Source organism: Oryctolagus cuniculus, chromosome 9 (genome assembly GCF_051225735.1).
Source record: "Oryctolagus cuniculus isolate XC-2025 breed Fujian yellow rabbit chromosome 9, ASM5122573v1, whole genome shotgun sequence".
Lineage (NCBI taxonomy): Eukaryota > Metazoa > Chordata > Mammalia > Lagomorpha > Leporidae > Oryctolagus > Oryctolagus cuniculus.
Genome location: NC_142875.1, coordinates 77,062,461 through 77,083,569, shown reverse-complemented (window position 1 = coordinate 77,083,569; position 21,109 = coordinate 77,062,461). Strand labels below are relative to the sequence as shown.

The window sequence follows — 21,109 nt, the reverse complement described above, 5'->3', positions numbered from 1 at the left end:
AAAAACAGGCAGGAGGTTCTGTCTCCTCCAGCAGAGAGGGGTGACTGGGCAGGACATGGAGCCACGGCTGTGAATCCCTGGCATCACCTGGGTGACCACATGTAAGCTACTGAACTGTCTCAGCTTCAGTTGTCTCATCTGCAAAATGGGGTTAATAAAAGGGTTACTAAAAGGATTAGGAAACATACGCTCAGGTGCATGCCAGGGTGCCTTCCACATATTTGGGAATTAGTGGGGCTACCTACCATCATCATCAGCAGCAGCAGCAGCAGCATCTTTGCTGTTACTGGAAAGAGTCCTAGGGGCTTGCCCAGTTTTCAAGGAAGAATATGAGCAGATCCTACGTTAGAACTCAGTGTTCTAGATTCTTTGAGTTAAGTAGTACCCTTTGGTATTCTAGTGCTATTTAAGGCTACTAAGGCTGTTTAAGGCACCAAGTAACAGGTCCAATTCCCTTCGCATCAGTTAACTGTTGCGTGGCTAAACAAAGGCTTCATCTCAGCCCCCATCACCTCACGGTGTGTCCCAGTAGAGGGAAGCCAGGGTGAATCTGTATAAACCACCACCCCACCACCAGAGAAAACACAACTCCAAGTGCACATATCGACTCTCTTCAGGAGGACCACCCAATGTATCTAACTGTGAGTAACAAGGAACCTCCAAGACCTCTCATAGCCAACTAACAACTACCAAGGTGGGAAATGGCTCTTCACTAACTGTAATAAAAAAGAATTACTTGTTGCTGTTGACATCTTCCACCCTTGCCTGCTACAGTTTAATCTCAATATAAAAGACAACAGATCCTTGTAAAAAAGTGTAAACTCAGATCACATGACGGTACCTCAAAAAGTTCACGGAAAATGTATATTATGAAAAAACTAGAGCATGGATGTCAAAATTTTTTGCATGGAAATAAACATCTTTTAAATCCATTTTTTGCCACTACCGTGGCTCACTAGGCTAATCCTCCGCCTGCAGCGCCGGCACACAGGGTTCTAGTCCCGGTCGGAGCGCTGGTCCTGTCCTGGTTGCTCCTCTTCCAGCCCAGCTCTCTGCTGTGGCCCAGGTCCCTGGGCCCTGCGCCTGCATGGGAGACCAGGAGAAAGTACCTGGCTCCTGGCTTCGGATCAACGCCGTGCACCGGCCGTAACGCGCCGGCCGCAGCAGCCATTGGGAGGTAAACCAACAGAAAAGGAAGACCTTCTCTCTGTCTCTCTCTCTCTCACTGTCTACTCTGCCTGTCAAAAAAAAAAAAAATCCATTTTTCCATAAATGCTTGAAGTGCCTTCATACAAACTCCTCAGTGTACACCTCTCTTCCCATTTCACACAGAGTCAAGGCCAAAAGGACCTTACAGTGGTCCCAAGGCTCCCGAGACCTGGTCCTGTCCCCTCACTCTGCTCCGTGCAGTTTTCTTGCTATTACAACATGCCAGGCAGGCTCAGAGCTCTTGCACTTGCTGCTCCCTTTGCTTGGAAAGCTTTTCTCCCAAATGCCCACGTTGCCAGTCCCTTCTCTCGTTCTCTGCTCAAACGTTACCTTCTAAGGAAAGCCTTCCTGCTTACACTGGTTAGGCTCCCTCCCCAGTCTCTTCCCCTACTTTGTTTTTCTCTATTTTCCATACTATGTATATTATTTCTTGTCTGTCATTCCCCAGTAGGATGTGATCCAACAAGGTGGGGAGGTTTTGTGCTTTTTTTCCACTGTTATATCCCTGGAGTCCAGTCTGGCCAACAAGAGGTGCCAAGTAATTGTGAGATGGGTGCATGGCACGAAAGTCTAAGGGTTTCTATTAATTAAACTCCACAGAGCAAGTTACCTTATTTGCTAAACCTGGAGTGCATTCTGCTGCAGAGTTATTCAAGCTGGTGCCACAGAAGCTGTGTTGCTCAGAATCAGGTCATCTAGGGCAGGACCTCGGAGCCATTCCTGCAAGCTTACAGGAGACTGGTGCCCCTTGCTCTCAAATGTCCTATGCCAATATTTCTTTTCTGCCATACTTTATGGCATATCTTAGAGCTCCTCTTAAAAATAAAAAAACTGGGGCCAGCACTGTGGCATAGCGGGTAAAGCCGCCACTTGCAGTGCCAGAATTCCATATGGGTGCCGGTTCAAGTCCCGGCTGCTCCATTTCCAATCCAGCTCTCAGCTATGGCCTGGGAAAGCAGTAGAAGATGGCTCAAGTGTTTGGGTCCCTGCACCTACATGGGAGACTCAGAAGAAACTCCAGCCTCCTGGCTTCAGATCGGCCCAGCTCCAGCTGCTGTGGCCATCTGGGGAGTGAACCAGCAAATAGAAGACCTATCTCTCTCTCTCTTTCTCTCTGCCTCTGCCTCTCTGTAACTCTGCCTTTCAAATAAACAAAGAGATCTTTAGAACGCATCACCAACTGAAATAATGAATGTCTTGGATATTTGAAAAAAAAGACTCAAGCTATCTTCCTAGGGAGGTTTAAGTCCGGGGAGAGAAGAGATCAAATGACAGTGAAGGTTCTTAACGCCTGTTTGACTCCAATGTAGCTTCACTCAGAGACGTCAATGATTCAAATGGGAAAGAAATTAATTTAAAGATCAACCAGGCCTCACACCCAGCTGGGAGTTGCTGCCATTGCTCACCTCCCGGAGATGGGCTGTAAAACAACCACAGTCACAGACTGTGAGACTGGGCCCAGTCAGCCGTCCTGACAGTCGCCTGGACAGCCCAAGACCCTACCCAAGGCTTCCACTCATAAATCACTGCTCCTAGTGACCTAACTTCTGTGTCTCCCAAGGTAACTTTACCTGATATAAATACAAGTAGCCAAGTGGGCAGAATTCCTCTTCTTCAGAAGCCATCCTACTTAGCCCCTTGAAGCAATTCAAAAATAACACACAATCTTTCTTTCAATAACGTCATCCTGCATTCATATTTATCACCTAGCTTTTCACAACAGCCCCCATGCCGCTCTCCCGGCGATGATGCGCGAACTTCAGAAGCACACAGGTCAGGACCTGGAGAGCCTGTGTGCTCCCCAGGGGAAATGCCAAATCTGTCCTGCAGCTCGTCTGCCTGGGGGTCTTTCCCCTGAGAGGCAAGATGGGTAAGGGGCTGGTTTCTCAGAGGACTATACAAAGGAATGCCCCACCCACCGGCTCTTACCCTTTCCTATGTGTCTCCTGGTGTTTTCTATCGTTGAGTTTCTGTTTACATTAGAAAGAAGTCCAAGACAGAATCGGTTCCTGTTATTGGAGGGGTCTGTGAAGCCGTCGATGAGCACACTGCGGGAGGAGGCCTGGAAGGTCTCCCCGACTCGGTTGTTCAGTTCGTAGTAGGCCACTGAGCACCAGTGCTGGGGCTCCTCGTAGCAGACGGGCCGGAAGTCTGAAAGAAAGGGGAACAAAGTGCCACAACACAGGAAGCTGGTATCCAGCGAGGTGGCTGCACAGCCAGGCCTGCTGCTCTGATGGACTAGCGACACCTGTGAGCACACCTGTGCCGAGGCGGCTGTGGCTCTTGTTAGTGCTCTGTGGTCTAGCATCTGCACACACGTTTATCAGTAGTGGGAGAGGCAGGGAAAACACAACATGAAGACGTCAATGGAAATCATCACCCCTAAAGCAAAGGCCGTTAACAGGAAGCTGGCAGGTCACCTCACCTTTACACATGAAAGATAGCATATCACTGTTACACAGCCACACTGAATCCCCACAGGCAAAAGGATCGCTTTCCTTTTTTTTTTTTTTTTAAGATTTATTTATTTCTTTGAAAGTCAGAGTTACACAGAGACAGGAGAGGCAGAGAGAGAGAGAGAGAGAGAGAGAGAGAGAGGTCTTCCATCTGATGGTTCACTCCCCAATTGGCTGCAATGGCTGGAGCTGTGCCGATCTGAAGCCAGGAGCCAGGAGCTTCTTCCAGGTCTCCCACGTAGGTGCAGGGGCCCAAGGACTTGGATCATCTTCTACTGCTTTCCCAGGCCACAGCAGAGAGCTGGACTGAAAGAGGAGCAGCTGGGTCTCAAACCCGCGCCTATATGGGATGCTGGCGTGTCAGGCCAGGGCGTCAACCCACTGCGCCACAGCGCTGGCCCCCAAAAAGGATCAATTTCTAATAAGTCAAAATTTAAAAATAATAATCTGCTACTGATGTGGGAGACCCAGAGGAAGCTCTTGGCTCCTGGCTTCAGCTGAGGCTTGCCCCAAAGGCTTTTCTCTCTGCCACATGAACAGGGGTGGTGAATGTCCAACCCTGTGGGCCTTATAAGGCTCGAGTCATTCGGTCTGACCTCACAAGGCAATTACAGGTAGTACTCAAAATTCAATAAATCTATAGCAGGCTATTTTAAAAATATTATTTATTTTTTTATTTGAAAGAGTTATGTAGAGGCAGAGAGAGAGAGAGAGAGAGAGGTTTTCCACCCACTGGTTCACTCCTGAGATGGCTGCAATGGCAGGAGCTGCGCCGATCCAAAACCAGAAGCCAGGAGCCTCTTCCGGGTCTCCCATGTGGGTGCAGGGGCTCAAATACTTGGGCCATCTTTCACTGCTTTCCCAGGCCATAGCAGAGAGCTGGATCAGAAGTGGAGTAGCCGGGACTTGAACCAGCGCCCATATGGGATGCCAGCACTGCAGGCGGCGGCTTTATCCACTACGCCATAGCACTGGCCCCATAGCAGGCTAATTTTTGAGTTGATACTTTTATATGGCCTTTGAATGATATGATAAATATCCAAATCACCTTTGACAGAAAAAAAGGGTCCCCTCCCCTGCTCTGTTGTATTATGAATTACTTCCAAAGAAGGTAGTATTTGCTGAGTGTGTGTGGTCGGCCTAACCATGACCACTGTCCAGTCACAGGACTGATACTTGCAGAGAAGCACCGTTTTCAGTGCGCCTTGGGTACAAAGTTATAATCAGGTTTCAGCTGTTCTCTTTTGGTGGTGGTTTTTGAAGTATCTTATGAACAGAGCATCCCTGTGGCCACTGTACAATCCCACGGCAACATACGAGCTGGAAACTCAGCTCACATCAAAGAAGGATTAGCTTTCTCGGTGTTTTACAAGCCAGATTACAGACTTCTGCTGCTGAGAAAAGCTGGGAGGCCGGGGCTAGCACCGCAGCATAGCGTGTAAAGCTACCGTGTGCACTACTGACATCCCATCTGGTTGCCAGTTTGAGTCCCAGCTGTTCCACTTCCCATCCAGCTCCCTGCTAATGGCCTGGGAAAAGCAGCAGAAGATGGCCCAAGTATTTGAGCCCCTGACACCTATGTGGGAGACCTGCATGAAACTCCTAGCTCCTGGTTTTAACCTGACCCAGCCCAGGCCATTGTGGCCATTTGGGGAGTGAACTAGCAGATGGAAGATCTGTCTCTCCCTCTCTCTCTAACTCTGATTTTTGAATGAAATAAACTCTTTTTTTCCCCCTAAAGAAAGCTAGGATCTTGACTCCTAGATTTAAAAATCATATCATGAAGTCATTTGAACTTAACGATAACGCTTAGGGGCAGAGAAAACTAACTGACCCTTTTAGTGAGGTGCTCAGAACAAGCTATGTCTTCAGTAGGACACACCTAATGTCACTTCAGTGGAGTTTTGTCACATTAAAAAAGTCTTTTATACCAGCAACACTTGTCCTCCAAGCCCAGGAGTTTAAGGGCAGATCCAACTGTCTACAGTAACTATTTTCCAAGAGTATTTCCCATTACTCTAGAGTAAAACAAGACAAAAAGCAAAACAGACATGTGCTGGTCTGTTATTTTGCTTGCGTTTTAAGAAGCACTTTAGGAAGTGTCATCACTCAGGACCACAGACTGGGTGTTTTGTTTATCATCTTCATTTCTAGAATAAGTTGTGTTTTTTGTTTGTTTGTTTTCTTTTTTTTTTAACCTAGCAGGGAAAAAGTTGTAGTTTCTGATGTTTAGTATGGTATTAGGAATTTAAGAAGTTAAGGGAATATGTTCCATTTGTGCTTTTTACTATAGGTTTAAAGTGACATTGTTCATTTGGTTAGAGGGGTGCTTTTTGTGTGAATATATATATATATATATAAGTATGTATGTATATACATACATATGAGATTTTTGGGGAAACCTCAGAAAAACTATTTCTTCAGTACACATTCCTAATGTTAGTTCAGAAGGTCTTGCTACTTTAATGGTGGAATTAAATAGCATAAACGGTGAGATCAATTTGCACTTACTTTTTAAAAAGACTTCTCAAGATTTTTATTTATTCTTATTCTTTTTATTTGAAAGGCAAAGAGACACTGAGAGACAGACAAGCAAATGGAGAGAGAGTCCATCCTTTGGTTTACTCCTCAAATGGCTGCAACAGCCAGGGCTGGGCCAGGTTGCAGCCAGGAGCATAGAAACTCACTCTACATGGGTGGCAGGAACCCGAGTACTTGGGCCATCACCTGCTGACTCACAGGGTGCCTCAGCAGAAAGTTGGATCAGAAGCAGAGTAGCTATGACCCAGGCACTGGAGACCCAGGCACTCCAAGCACTGACTTACCCACTGAACTAAAGCCCACCCGACCTGCCTTTGAATTGAATTGAGTTGAACTGTCCATACAAGCAGTTGTCTCACTTAAGTGTACACCAAACTCGCAGTGGAGCTTACTCATGGTGCTGATTCCTAGCCCCACTTCCAGAAATTCTGCTTTGGTTTATGTAACCAAGTACATTTCAACAGGCCCTGAAGGCAATTCTAATGCACAGATTCCCAGACTACACTAGGAAATCATAGATAGGTATTTCCTTGTGAGAAATGGACTGTGACCCTGTGAAAAAGTTGAAAAGCAAGAAGCCCCTTTGCAGATCCTGGGTGTATCTAGAAAATTATCGGGCTGAACCTAGAGTTACCATGGGACATAGCAATTCTGCTCTTACATACATGTCCAGGGGAATGGAAAGCAAGGCTTCAAACACATGCTTCCACACCAACTGCATGGTAGCACTATTCACAAAAATTGAAAGGTAGACAAAGCTCAAATAGCCAATGGAGGAAGGGAATTTTAAAAATGTGGTATACCCATGCAATTAAATATTGTTCACAAAAATGAAGTCTAGATGCATAAACTGAAAATATTTCGCTAAACAAAATAAATATTGTATGAATCCATGAGGTACCTAGAATAGGCAAAACCACGGAGACAGAAATTAGGGGCCAGCGCTGTGGCACAGCAGATCAGTTTCCGGCTAGTGCACCTGGGAAGTCAGCATAAGATGGCCAAAGTACTTGGGCCCCTGCCACTTCTGTGGGAGACCCAGATGGAGTTCCATGCTCCTGGATTAGGCCTGGACCAGCCCCAGCTGTTGTGGCCATTTGTGGAGTGAGTGGGTGGATAGAAGATCTCTTTTCTTCTATTTCTTTCTGTCACTCTACCTTTAGAATAAATAAAATAAATATGAAAAGAAAAGAAGGTAGATAAGAGGTTACCGGGGCTGGTAAAGGGAGGAGTGGGGGAGTTTGCTTGATGAGCACAGAGTTTCTGTTAGTGGAGATGAGAAAAATTTTCAAATAAGGATAGTGGTGACAGTCTCACAGCACTGTAACTGTGTTTAACGCCACTGGATTGTACTCCTAAAAATGGTTAAAATGGCAAACTTTATATTTTATCACAACTTAAAAAAAATAATGTAACATACCAAAAAGATGATTGAACCGTATACTTGAAACAGGTGAATTTTATGATTTGAGGGTACTTCAAAAAATTGGTGAAAAATGGAATTATAAGTATATTTTAGTGTAAAAAACTTTTGCAAAAAATTTTATCCATAATATGTGGAAAATGTGTGTTATGAAAAAACTATGCATGGATTTCAATTTTTTGCAATAAAATAAACTCATAGTTTCACCCCATTTTTCCAAAAATTTTTTGAAAGACTCCCTCATGTATGAATTACAGCTCAATAAAGCTGTTAAAAATTAGAGGCTACGCCTGTTCACCTCAACAGTTCCTTTTCTCCTATTTATCTGTGATTCTGTTTCTTCAAGTTGGCATTTTGCTATTTATTATTCAGGAAAGAATTATATTGTTTGAAATGAAAAGGGCTCTGCCTTCCATGAGAAACTACCCAGCTTCTGCATCCTTTTACCTGTCCTTCATGGGTAGGCGACAGGGGGAAGAGACGAACAAGAACGTCAACCTGTGAATGTAACCAGGACAATAAAACAAAGGCAGTACGGGAAATTTTTATGGCATAGATGTGTGCTATGTAAACACGAACTTTACAACATAATTATCCTCCTGCCCTGTCACTGTGGCTCTGTCCTTGAACGACTTCTTTCTCTGCCCCATTCACTCCTTCTCCATGAACTCAGCCACTTGTAAGACTCATCCACCTGCTTGCACTCTGTGTGTGGGTTCCCAAGCTTCCGGCCAGCATCCCAGCCCTCACCAATCAATTCCCATTGATTCTACCTCCTTCAATTCACTCCTTTGCAGCCCCACATCCTCCCTATCATTTACCTGGATTCCTACAGCCTCCCTCACCCTTGGTTACATATTCATGCTATTGTTCTCAGCAGTTGCTGCTTCTTGGAGGTCAGAACCCATTATCTTCATCATCACTGTACCTCGAACGCTGGCATGGTGTCGGGCACTCAGTCATTTCTTACTAAGTCAGTAAAATCCATTATCTACAGCCCTAAGTTGCAGTCCCATGTCCCAACTGCCTATGTGGTAATTTATATACTTAATAAGCAACTAGTGGGCAACTACTACACTTCAGGCTCTGTGCTGGACATGAAAAAGACTGTTTAATGACCGAAACAGACACACAAGAGGTATGTGTGTGTGTATGTTAATTCTCTGCCTGCGGCGCCGGCATCCCATAAGGGCGCCGGATTCTGTCCTGGTTGCTCCTCTTCCAGTCCAGCTCTCTGCTGTGGCCCGGGAAGGCAGTGGAGGATGGCCCAAGTGCTTGGGCCCTGCACCCGCATGGGAGACCAGGAGGAAGCACCTGGCTCCTGGCTTTGGATCGGCACAGCACCAGCTGTCTCTCTCTCTCTCACTGTCTAACTCTATCTGTCAAATAAATTTAAAAAAAAAAGGGGGGGGGGAGACAACATTCGCTTCATCTTCCCACACTGCATAAGTTTTTTGAGAATAGGGACCTCTTACTTCTGCTTTCAGCAACAAATAGTAACAGTCTAAATATATGTTTAATAAATGAATATGTGAAAGTAACACGTGGCACCAAATTCATCTGTGCATGGTGCCAGGACCTGTTAGCCCAAGATAGTGCTTATCTCACACTCACAGGCTGCATAGGACTTCTTTTTCCTTATCTCAACTTAGACCCACCTTGCAGGCATGGCAGCACTACAATGACAACACTACCCTAGCTTGTTCCTTTCCTTTCCATCTGCTTTTTAAATTCAGCAGCTACTGAAGAGTTCTATATTCAGGCTGCTGTCCTGGCTTCACAGGACAAAAAAGGCTAATGCACTGGTGAGTGCTGAGGCCTCTCTCCCTGCCCCATGAAGCTGCAGGTATGTCTTGTACAGGCAGGGCTTCCCTTTGCTGCAATAGCCAACCCAAGATAAGGCCTAACCCTGCTCCTCCATGGTGGCTGTCCTCAGGCCAAGCCTTCCTGCTGGGGTTAGAGATGTATTTTCATCTTATTTCTACTGCCTTAAAAAAAAATCCTTGGAAATTCTCGGGGATGCTGCTCAAATCCATTTAGTGTTTCAGAGCATCCAGATGATTAGAACCAGAGCCCAGTACAAAACCATGTTGTAGCCCCACAGATCTGCTCCAAAATGCATATGGTCCTGAGCACTTTAGAGGGTGGGCGGGCTCCAACAGGAGGCCCATAGTACATTGCCTTGTAAACTACAAAGCACGAAATGAATGTCAGTTGTGATGATTCTATATGATTTACCATAGTCCACTATAAATAATAGTGTTGTGTCCTATTTTCCCACTGACTGTAGCTCCTACTGACCTGAGTGCTGATATGGGCTGTCAGGCTCCGAAGGACTTCCTGGGGAGTGGGGGTAGCTGGCGGTGCACGGGGACTGCAGGAACACATGGCTGGGCGAGGGAGGGGGCGCAGAGCACGGAGGCTGCTGGAAGGAGTCAGGGTAGGTGGCGTTGTGTGGCATGAGCGGCTCGCTGTGCAGGGAGGCGCTGCGGAACTTGGCCAGCAGGCTGAGCTGGGGGTTATATTCACTGTGCCGTGGCACCAGCACCGGAGGCAGCACTAGGAGCAGAAGGAACAAGCGAGTGAGATGCAACGCGGCTCATCGGCACAGAACAGAGGGCACAGTCTGTTTTCATCTGTTCACTTCCTGACGACCAACCTTTCTTTCCTCTGGGAACTATCCCTCCACAGTTCTTTGTGAAACTGTCCAGGAAGGTCCCATCTCTATATCAAAAGCAAGAGTATTGACTTGAGCTCAACCAACAGGCCCTCTCCTGGCCACGTGTTTCTACAGCAGAATGCCACAATTCCTGAAGAAGTTCGAAAAGGCTCCTTGCAACTCTCCAAGACTGCCCATCCATTCCCACCTTGCAAATGACCAGGCTGTCCTAAGCATGGCCTTCTGAAAACCTGATTGCTTTCATCTTCCTTTAATTCTGCCAATAGCCTTTTTTTTTTTAATGTAAAATTGGTTTATGCTGCTCGCAATGAAACCGTAAGTGATGCCCAGAATGTCTTCCCTTCAGAGGCCATGCTGAATTATTTAGATGGGTAGCCTCAATTTCAGGCTCAGCAGTGCTGCTGGAATAAAAACAGTCTGTTGGTTCTTATCGGAAATATTTAAAGGTGAGTCATAAAAAGTTATTAAGTAAAATACAAATGGTGAATAATAATAAAATGAGCAAGTCAAAGATAAGCAGTGATAAGAACAGCTGTAAATTAAGCTTGTTCCTTTTACTAAGTTCTTCCTGTCTCCCATTCTTTGAGAACAACGTATCTCTGATCTTGACCTTATGTAAAATGTAGGAATGAATTCATATTCTTAAAGCAAGCTTCGTCTGAGCATTCTCAGTGCCCAGTGACTTCTGAAGTGTGCAATGCCCAGCCTGCAGGGCGTACCCCACAGGGTTGCTGAAGTGCCTGCTGTGACCAACATAACTCCAGACAGAGAAGCTGAGAAAACAGAGCAGGGAACTTCAGCAAAGAAATATCAGAAGAAACTCCTAGAGCTAAAAAAAGGATCTAGGTTTTCAGATGGAAAAGAACCACAGAGCACAGAGGTCAATGAATGAAAACAGATCCAGACCTCTTCCTGCCATCTCGCAATTCCAACTGTGAAGGATAAATGGAAGATCTGAGAAGTTCCCAGAGGAGCATTTCAAAGTCACCTACCAAGAACTGAGGACCAACTTCCCACCCCAGCCTGGCCGCTAGAAGGCAGCTGACCAATGCTCTTCTGAGGATAAACCAACTCTTACCCCCACATTTCACAACAGAAACCAGCCATGTAGCCAAGAACTAATGTAAACTGTCAACTAAATATAAATATCAAGGATCGAGGTGAGGAAGGAGGAGGATGGTGATAAAAATAGTTAAGGCTTCATTTTTATGTGAGAGTCAATGAAATGATCCAAAGGTGACCAGTTTGGAAATGTATGTATAAGCATACTCTCTAGGGTCACCTCCAGAATTTTTAGCGATCATGGATGGAAACAGCCTAAGAACTAAGCAAGAAATAGTTCAAAAAAAGTTGTTTCTAGGAATGAACCGGGGGGTTCTAGCTTCTGATGATACTACTGATTCATTCCTGCGTGCAACTATTGATAAACACTCACAAAATTTGTTCTAAAGCGTCTCTTAAAAAATTAAAATCTGAGTCAGTGTTGTGGTGCAGTGGGTAAAGCTGCCACCTGTGACACTAACATCCTGTATCAGAGCACTGGTTACAGTCACAGCTGCTCTGCTTCCAATCAAGCTCCCTGCTAATGCACCTACGAAAGCAGCAGAAGATGGCCCAAGTACTTGGGCCCCTGTCACCCACATAGGAGACCTGGATGAAATTCCTGGCTCCTGGCTTCAACCTGGTCCATGCCTGGCAGATGGTGGCATTTGGGGGTGAACCAGTGGATGAAGCATGTGTCCTCTTTCTCTCTCTTTCATCCCTTCTCCTTCTCTCTCATTCTGCCTTTAAGTAAGGTGAAAACAAATTCCGAAAGGTTTACAGAATAAAAACATTAACCACAGAGTCTACAATTTGCCTTTTAACATAACACATTCATCTTTTTTTTAACAAGCAATGATTTTCAGTGCTAAGGGCAAGAAATAAATTCAAATGGATAAATAAAGGTTTTAAACTAAAACCTTGGGGCCGTAGCTTTGGCGTAGTAGGTAAAGCTGTTGTCAGCAGTGCCGGCATCCCATATGGGCACTGATTCAAATCCTGGCTGCACTACTTCTGGTCCAGCTTTCTGCGATGGCCTGGGAATGTAGCAGAAGATGGCCCAAGTGTTTGGGTCCCTGAACCTGCATGGGAGACCCAGAAGAAGCTCCTGGCTTCTAGCTCCTGGCTTCGAATTGGCCCAGCTCTGGCCATTGCAGCCATTTGTGAAGTGAACCAGTGGATGGAAGATATCTTTCTCTTCTCTCTCTGCCCCTGCCTCTCTGTAACTCTGCCTTTCAAATAAATAAATAAATATTAAAAAACAACAACAACAAAAACCTTAAACCCCTACAGATTATGGTGGCAGAGAAAACAATTATTTCTTTGCCTTCACAAGCTAGTATTTATATACAGTATCTCCTGACATCCAAAGCGACATGGTGACATGCCATCCCATTGCCTTTAAGGTACTGCATAACTGTGAAGGAATAAAAACACGACTTTGGTTGTGTCTAGTCTGAAGTGAGAGTCTGCCATCATGAGAGACATACGCTGCCTTTCTCAACGACACTTGCTCATCACAATGCCAGCGATATTCAAACACACACTGTTTTGTGGTGAAGGATTGGAATAACCTCTCTGGCTTATACATCTACAGTGTATTCCTAACCTGGCCCATCCCTGGCATAATGCCACACTGCCTCCTGCATACAGAGACCTCTATTTCTTCATGGCCTGCAGATCTGAAGCACCAAGAGGAAAGAAAGGATACATTGTTCTCTATCATGAAAAATATCTTAAGACTATATTTTTACCATTTGAGTAAACCAAAGACAGTGAATGAAAGAAAACTGATGGTATCACTCTGGTCCTTGTTCTACCTCACTGTCACAGACGCCTTAGATTTGCTTGGATCGTATTTTTAAATACTTTCCTTTGAAACTCAGCTAACCCTGGTGACTAAATTTTGTTTCCACATCTCGACTGCAGCTTTTAAATATAATTTAAAATTGTGACTGCCACCTTTTAAATATAATTGTGCCTTAGAACCAGGAGATATGGTCCTTCCTCTGATATCAAAATCTATGGATGCTGAAGTTCCTTCTATAAAATGGCATAGCATTTGCATATAACCTGTGCATATCCTCTGTACACTTTAAACCATCTCTAGATTACTCATAATGCCTAACAGTATGAACCATGAATACTATGAACATAGCTGTTACACTGCATTCTTAAGGGAAAAGATAAGAACATTCTGTTCATTTTCAGTATAGATGCAATTAAAAAATATTTTCAATATGCAGCTGATTCAGTCTGCAGATGAGGAACCTATGGCCATTGGCAGCTGACTGCAGCCTGCTATCTTTACATCTCAGTGCTACACAGCGGGAAACAACGGGAGTTACAGGGGCATATGGGGATGCAGAGCCAAACTGAACAACACTTCCGCCCTTTTTTCAAAAGTCGTGGTTTGGATGTACACACTCAGGGTCCCTTATCTGAAATGCTTTGGATCAGAAGTGTTTCAGACTTTGAAGTTTTTCAAATTTGGGAATATCTGCATAGATTTTACCAGTTAAGCATCCCTAATTCGAAAATGTAAAATCAAAAATGCTCCAATATCCAAAACTTTGTGAGCACTTGCTCAGGTCTCAGAGCATTTCAGATTCAGAACTTTGAACTAGGAACGCTTGATCTTTAGTGTGCATATTTTATGCACAAAGGAATTGGCACACCTGGAAGAACCTCCAGCTTCACAGAGAAAACCATCCTGGAACACATTTTTCCCAGCTTCTACTAGAGCTGTGCCAGGACAGGTGTGGTCTGAGAACTGTAGACACCTGACCAATGGCTGGGGCCCAGTCTGTGAAGAGATTCGTACTGAAACAGCAACTGTTCACAAAATTTTACAACAGTTTAACAGGGTAATTTTATATATGTTTAAATAAGTAATTTCAAAACTTGTATTTTTTGTGTTTTTAGTATTTTGTTTATTAATTTATTTATCTGAATTGTAAAGTTATTCATTTGAAGGACTGGAAATTTAAGAAATAAAATCTAGCTTGACAGTTGCATAAGCACTGAAATAGGCTAGGTAAGTGGATGTGTAAATGAACAAATCAGAACGCAGCATTCAGTGTACTTAAACTAAAAGGTCAAAAAATGAGAGCTTTCACAGGCAAAACTTGGTTACAGTTCACAATTTCATTGTTCTAAAAATATTTACTTTGAGCATGACTAGCTAAATAGATATAAAATATATTTCTTCTACAAAAATTGTGGTTAGGATTTTTAAAATCTGTGTTGTTTAAATATTACCTTAAATTAATGTAATCTTTATCCATCTTTCATTCTATAAATTCAAACCAAAAACATGACAACAGGAAATCTATCTGTCATACATAAAGCAGTAAGACCAAAATGTCCTAAAAGGATATTGCATAATTTAAAAAACCAAAATATCAAACAGTTCTTTAACATTTAGTTTTTGAGTGTTCAAAAGGAAAACCAGATATATTTTATAAGACACTTGTTACAATTTGTTACATCTTACAAGTACAATATTCAGGAAGGGAGAAATGATTTCTTAATGAACATCTTTCCATTTGGGTGTGTTTTGGAAGCTTAATATAACTCAATTCTTTGAGACAGAAAAGGGAATCAAGCCGTTTTTGTCCTAACTCATACTTCAAGTATGCAGAGTCCAAAGCGAATCAGGAAGGGAAAAATGCAAAGATCTTCACAATTTAGGAAAAATGCATCAGATCTGCCCAGAAGGTGGGGCCTCCTAATCATTCCCACACAGGGCCTCAGCCTCTGGATGGAGGGGTTATGAGACGCACCCCCACACAAGCATCTGTTCTGACAGCAAGCTTTGCAGGTCTGACAAGTCACCTGGCCAAGGCTGACACGGGCTGGGTGTGAATCACTCATTACACTGCTCTAAAGGAAACTGAACCCTTGAACCATTACCTGGAGAACACCAGGGTACTTAGTCGGACACGGGCAATTTCTCTGAGCTAATGTGTCGGATGTGTCAGCCCTCTGGTTTCCTGGAATGGGGCAAATGGCCAACCAAAAAGAGAAGGTACCAATAAAATCTGTATTCCTGCCTGAAATGCAACAGAAACACTGAATCTAAAGAGAATTGCAGTAAAACTATGGAGCCAGTGTGAGGGAATGAAGATAAACACCAATCTTTACAAGGGAGATGGGGTGGAATATGTGTGTGTGTGAAGGGTTTTAGATGGTACTTCCCCATATATAAAACCATTTAAGAACAGCTGTCAATCTTGCCCCAAACCCTGTTGCTTTCAGTCCTGGAATGACGCACAGCAAATCTTTAATTGGCTGTTATAAGCCCCAGAAGAGAGATTTCCCATTTACCTGAACTTGGGGAAAGTGACAGCCAAAAATCCTTCTTTAGTTTAGTTCAAGACAGTTCAGTTCAGTTCAGTTGTGTGGGGGTGAGGGGGGGGTGGGGAGGATATGTTTATTTTTTTCTTTTTTTTAACAGCTAATCATTATTAAGGCTATTTTAAGACTATTTCAAGGCTCCAAGAACAAGGAAAATATATAATGACTCATCCCATTAAAATAAACCTTCATCTTTCAAGATCTCACAAAGCTTACATGTATATTGAAATGAAAATATCTTCCTTCTATATTTTTCTGACTACAATATTTTGGATTACTTCCTCAAAGCTGAATCTCTGAATCAATCAATCTCTCTCTCTCTCTCTCTCTCTCTCTCTCTCGGGGCCCCAGCACTCTCCCCATCTATGTGGAGATCTTCACCTTGAACACAAACCTGAACAAGACGACGTACCTGGCGTCTCTACCCGGCGATAGTGGTAAGGGTTGATGCACACCTCCTTCTGCTTGGAGCCAAATGGGAACTCACAGCACTCCAGCGGCTTCAACTCATGGTGGGACTGGAGATCCGGCCAGCGCCACACTCGGCAATAAATGACGTGGGGCAGACCCTTGCGGTGGGACACCTGCAGCCGCCCGTCCAGAGACCGGGGGATGGTGACGCACTTGCTGGGCTGCCCGGGACAGCTGAGCGCCCTCTCCAGCTCGTCCATGGCGCCTTTCTTCTTCTTTAATTTCTTCACTAGAGAGTCTACTGCCTTCTCCGCCCACTTCTCCTCTTCATCTCCCTGCTTCCAGCCGAGCAGTCTCTTCACTGCGGGGCTGGTGAAGGAGAAGAGGGAGCTGATGGGGGTGCTGGAGTGCATAAGAGGGGTCCTCGGGGTGCAGCACACACAGAAACCAGACCCGGCCCTTTACAGCCTGCAAGGCCAGGGGGCAGTCGGCGGCAGGTGACTCTCCCGAGGTGTCATGCCTCGCCTGCTGGGAGCAGTTGTGGCCGATTCCAGGTGGGAAGTGTGCTGACTGCCCCCTGAACCGCTGATCGGGCTGCCAACCCTGAAAGACAAGACAAGACATCAGGGCCACTTCCAACAAAGGTTACCAACAGATGGAAGGAAGAAAACACTCTTCAAACGTTTTAACTTGCAAACCCTCGGTCACCTTTGACTCTGCCCTCTCCTTTATTTCCTATACCCGGGCCTCCGTCATTCTGACTTACAACGTCTTGACACATCTGTCCCTGTCTCTCCATTTCCAGGGACATCGCAGGCCGTGCGCACTTCCCCCCTCACCTGGTAACTGCGACCCCTCTGTTGTAGCTTCTCACCTTCTCCTCTCTGCCAGTTTGAACCCACCTTCTGCCAGAAACGCCTCTTACGACATCATCTTCCTTTTGAAAAAATGGCACATGCACAGCAGTGGGGTGACCACAGCTCACAATAACGAATGTCCTGCCGCATGAAGAACTGGAGAGAGGAGCTGGCAGGCTCCACACACAAAGAAAGACAAGGAGATGGAATGGCTGCTTGCCTGATCTGATCCATTTATGCTCTGTGCAGGTACTGAAATATTGCACTGGATCCCAAAGGTACAAGTGTTAATCAAACATTTTTACAAAGTAAAAAGGAATTGTGTGGCTTCTTGGTTTTTCAAGGGTAAACTCCTCTGCCTGGGTTTCTAGGGCCCACGTAACCTTCCCTTGACAAACTCAGTCCTCTTTATCACTTTCAGGGTAATGCATTTCCACTGTGGAAGATACACACATGCCAGCGAAAAGCAGGAACATTAGGAATGCTAATAATCTCACCACTCAGGGACAGCCCTCTTAACAAATATTCATAGGACGGTGGTTCTCAAAGGGTGCCCCAAGGATCCCTGGGAGTCCCTGAGACACTCCCTGGGCAGGGGGCAGGGGTGGAGCTCTAGGGTCCTTTCTTGAATTACACAGCTGTGTGGGCTAAATCTTCTTCATGTACTTCAGCCATAACAACAGATTGTATGCTGCAGTGGAGATGAGAAGCCAAATGCCATCTATTAAACCAGGTACTGAAGAGATTTGCAAAAATATGAAAAAACGACAGTCTAGTCTAAAAGTCTTTTTTTAAAAAAAATAGGGCTTTTAAATAAAAATATGCTTATGTTAATTTGTAAAGGGTGTATTATTTTTAATGAATCCATAAATTTTAATCTCTCAGTTTTAATTCCAAAAATGATCCAAATTGATAGGTAAAGCCTCCATACACACAGGTTCTTTGCAGTTCTCAAGACTTTTATTTTTTTAATTTTAAAAACTTATTTATTTTAAAGGCAGAGTCAGGGACAGAGAAAGACAGACAAATATCATCCACCTACTGATTCACTTCCCAAATGAATACAAGATCCAGGGCTGGTTGAGGCTGAAGCCAGCTGCCAAGTAGTTGAACCATCACCTGCTGTCTCCCACTGTGCACATTAGCAGGAAGCTGAAGTTGAGAGCTGAGCCAGTTCACAAACCCAGGCACTCTGGTACGGGATGTGGGCATTGGAAGTGATGTCCTAACTGCTGCCCCAAACATCTGTCCCCTCCATGATTTTTAAAATTGGAAGGGGTCCCAAGACCAAAAACTTTGAGAACTACTTTTCTAGAAGTCATACACAGTCAAATATACAAGTGTGTACACCAGAAAGGTACTCTTGTCCATTTGCTATTTTGCATTTCAGGGCAAATTTGTTATTTGCCTTCGTTTTTCAGAGACATTCTTTCCCAGTTATTCAATGGTCCTATTTAAATGTCCTGAGGCAGAAACGCGTTTCCCTGTCTATGTAACAGCTGGCTTAAACAAAACCTTCTCCTTCCAGATTTGAGAAACCATCTACCTCATTAATGTTTCAAGTGGCTGTTGGTAACATTCTGGAGCAAGCTGACTCATTTTAGTATCTTGGAATCAATCTAGTTCATAATCTCCAACAATTGCTTGTTTAATACGCATTAAGTATATTTTTCTCCTTGGCTTCACCAAAGAGGGAAAGCTTTACTTTTTTGAATGCAATTATGTAAACTTCTTTTGAACAAAGGTGCTATATAAACCCTTGCTATGGTGACTATCAGGCACCTCATCTGAGAGGGTGGCAGGCTGGTTACACAAGAACTGATGACATTTAGTGAGCATAAAGCCACCCATCAGTTTCTTCCCCGTATGGATTTTATTTAGGCTTGTGCAGAGGTAAACTGTGATGAAAAGGAGAGTTGAGGGCTCAGCGCTGTTCTTTGTCACTTGGCAGTTTGACTTACACTCGGTTTTGTTTGGAAAGGTTGGTTTTGTGGCTTAACAATCGCAAATTTATAAAGTATAGTTAAGTCACTGTTTCAAGATCTGTTTACGCAATCCAGACAGGCTGCCTGAAAGCAACGGTGGAAAGAGGTCAGGAGGTCTGGGGAGGAGAAGTAGCAAAATGCAGAGGAACTGGGACCCCAAAAGAACTGTGGATTCTGCTTAGTTTTACACGGGATTTGTTGTTAGTAAATTGTGTCATAAATCTTTAAGCTGAAGTCAGTGGTAGAGAAAAGACTTTTTATAAAAATGTTCAGCAGAGTTAAACTAAATATATTTTTAAAAGATTTTTTGCTCCATGAAACAGCTAACAGTTTCCTAAATTATGTTTGATTTGAATCTGTGGGTTCCTCTCTACAAATGGCATGCAAAATCAATTTATTGGAATGGAATACAAAGCAAAATCCTAGACAGACTATATGGCAGGGCACCTAAAAAGGAAACAGTACAGTAGTATGTAAAATAAGTTCATTAAAACTTTTCATTCACAGCCAAGACACTCTGGGGGGAAAAAAAACCTAAATGAAAGATCTCCACGAGTGAGATCCCAGTGGAAAGAATAGGTCATCAAAGAAGGAGGTACCTTTCTCTGAAGGGAGGAGAGAACTTCCACTTTGACCATGGCCTTGTCTAAAAATGATCAGAGTCAGTGAACCCAGGGGGCTTCCATAGCCTTGGCAGCTCATGACAAGAGCCTAGGGTGATTACTGAGGCCATAAACAAGAGTGTCAATTTGTTAAGTCAACAACAGGAGTCACTGTGCACTTACTCCTCATGTAGGATCTCTGTCCTTAGTGTGCTGTACATTGAGATTTAATGCTATAACTAGTACTCAAACAGTATTTTTCACTTTATGTTTCTGTGTGGGAGCAAACTGTTGAAATCTTGACTTAATCTATGCTAAACTGATCTTCTGTATATAAAGAGAATCGAAAATGAATCTTGACATGAATGGAAGGGGAGAGGGAGTGGATAAGGGGAGGGTTGCGGGTTGGAGGGACGTTATGGGGGGGAAGTCATTGTAATCAATATTCTGTACTTTGCAAATTTATATTCATTAAATTTTAGTTAAAAAAAAAACTTTTCATTCACAGGTAGGAATTCTGTGTGTGTGTGTGTGTGTGTGTGTGTGTATGTGCTCGTGCATGGTCACTTGAGCTGTGTCTACGGTTACAATGCAAAATACAGTTGTTATTATGGTGTACAATCATCCAAGTTTGGGGGTGGGCATTTAGCCTGCTAGTGGAGATGCCCATATCTCACTTCAGAGTATCTGGGTTCAATACCCGGCTCTGGTTCCCGAGTCCAGCCTCCTGCTAATGCAGACTCTGGGAGGCAGCAGTTATGACTCAAGTGATTTAGTTCCTGTCTCCTACATGGGAGACCCAGAATGAGGTCCCAGCTCCCAGCTTCAGCCCCAGCCCAGACCTAACCATTGCTGGCATTCGGGGAGTGCATCAGGGGATAGGAGGACCCTCTCTCTTTCTCTGCCTCTCAAATGAATAAAATTTTCCTAAACGTTTGAAAAGCACTACTCCTACTCCATACCGCTCAACTTTCAGGGCATCCGCCTTCTTTGTCCCTTGGGGAGACTCCAACTAGTCTAGATCTAGAGTCTGAAAAGCCTGGCTCTCTGAGATCTGATCTCACTGCCGCACTGCGGTCATTGCAGGAGCCTCACAGTGGCTCCAAAACCATGACTTTATTGCTGCAAGACCTGCTCCCGTCCCAGTAAACAGAGGCCTCTGCACTGAGGGAGACCCTGGAGAGCCACATTTAGAATCTCAGATGATAAACACCAAATTCATCACAGTGGACTCCGGGTAGGGAAGGAAGAGAATAGAAAATATCAGAAACTAAAACGTAACGGGCGAGCATGTGGGTGTTCATGATATAATGTCCTATATTTGTGTGCATGTTTGATGTGTTTTAATAGAGAATTAAGTGTCAAAAATTAATTAAACCTGGAATCTCACTAACACACAAGTTCTTGTCTAAGCCAGTGGTTTGTATTCCTCTAGGCAGCGCAGTTTAGGGCGCATAAAAGCTTTTCCATCTTCATTCCTATCATGTCTTGGCTATCAGAGGAACAAAGCTCCTTTCCCAGGTTCTCTCCAGGGGCCAGGGGCAT

The 21,109-nt window shown here is 44.2% G+C and overlaps 1 protein-coding gene across 5 annotated transcripts in view; it reads right to left on the bottom strand.

The window, feature by feature from the left end:
* The window catches only part of SMAD9 (SMAD family member 9), a 72,361-nt gene that overhangs the window by 15,866 nt on the left and 35,386 nt on the right, over nt 1-21,109 (bottom strand). For 4 of the 5 annotated variants that reach the window (XR_016212922.1, XM_051831792.3, XM_051831793.3 and 1 more), the window contains 3 exons: nt 16,122-16,723; nt 9,931-10,188; nt 3,139-3,360 (listed from right to left, as the gene is read on the bottom strand). Coding sequence is in view for 4 of the 5 variants with exons in the window: in XM_051831792.3 (XP_051687752.1) it covers nt 3,139-3,360; nt 9,931-10,188; nt 16,122-16,533 (892 nt within the window). In the remaining variant the exon portion in view is untranslated. The remainder of the gene's footprint in view (nt 1-3,138; nt 3,361-9,930; nt 10,189-16,121; nt 16,724-21,109) is intronic. The other variant, XM_089303683.1, reaches the window with a different exon arrangement.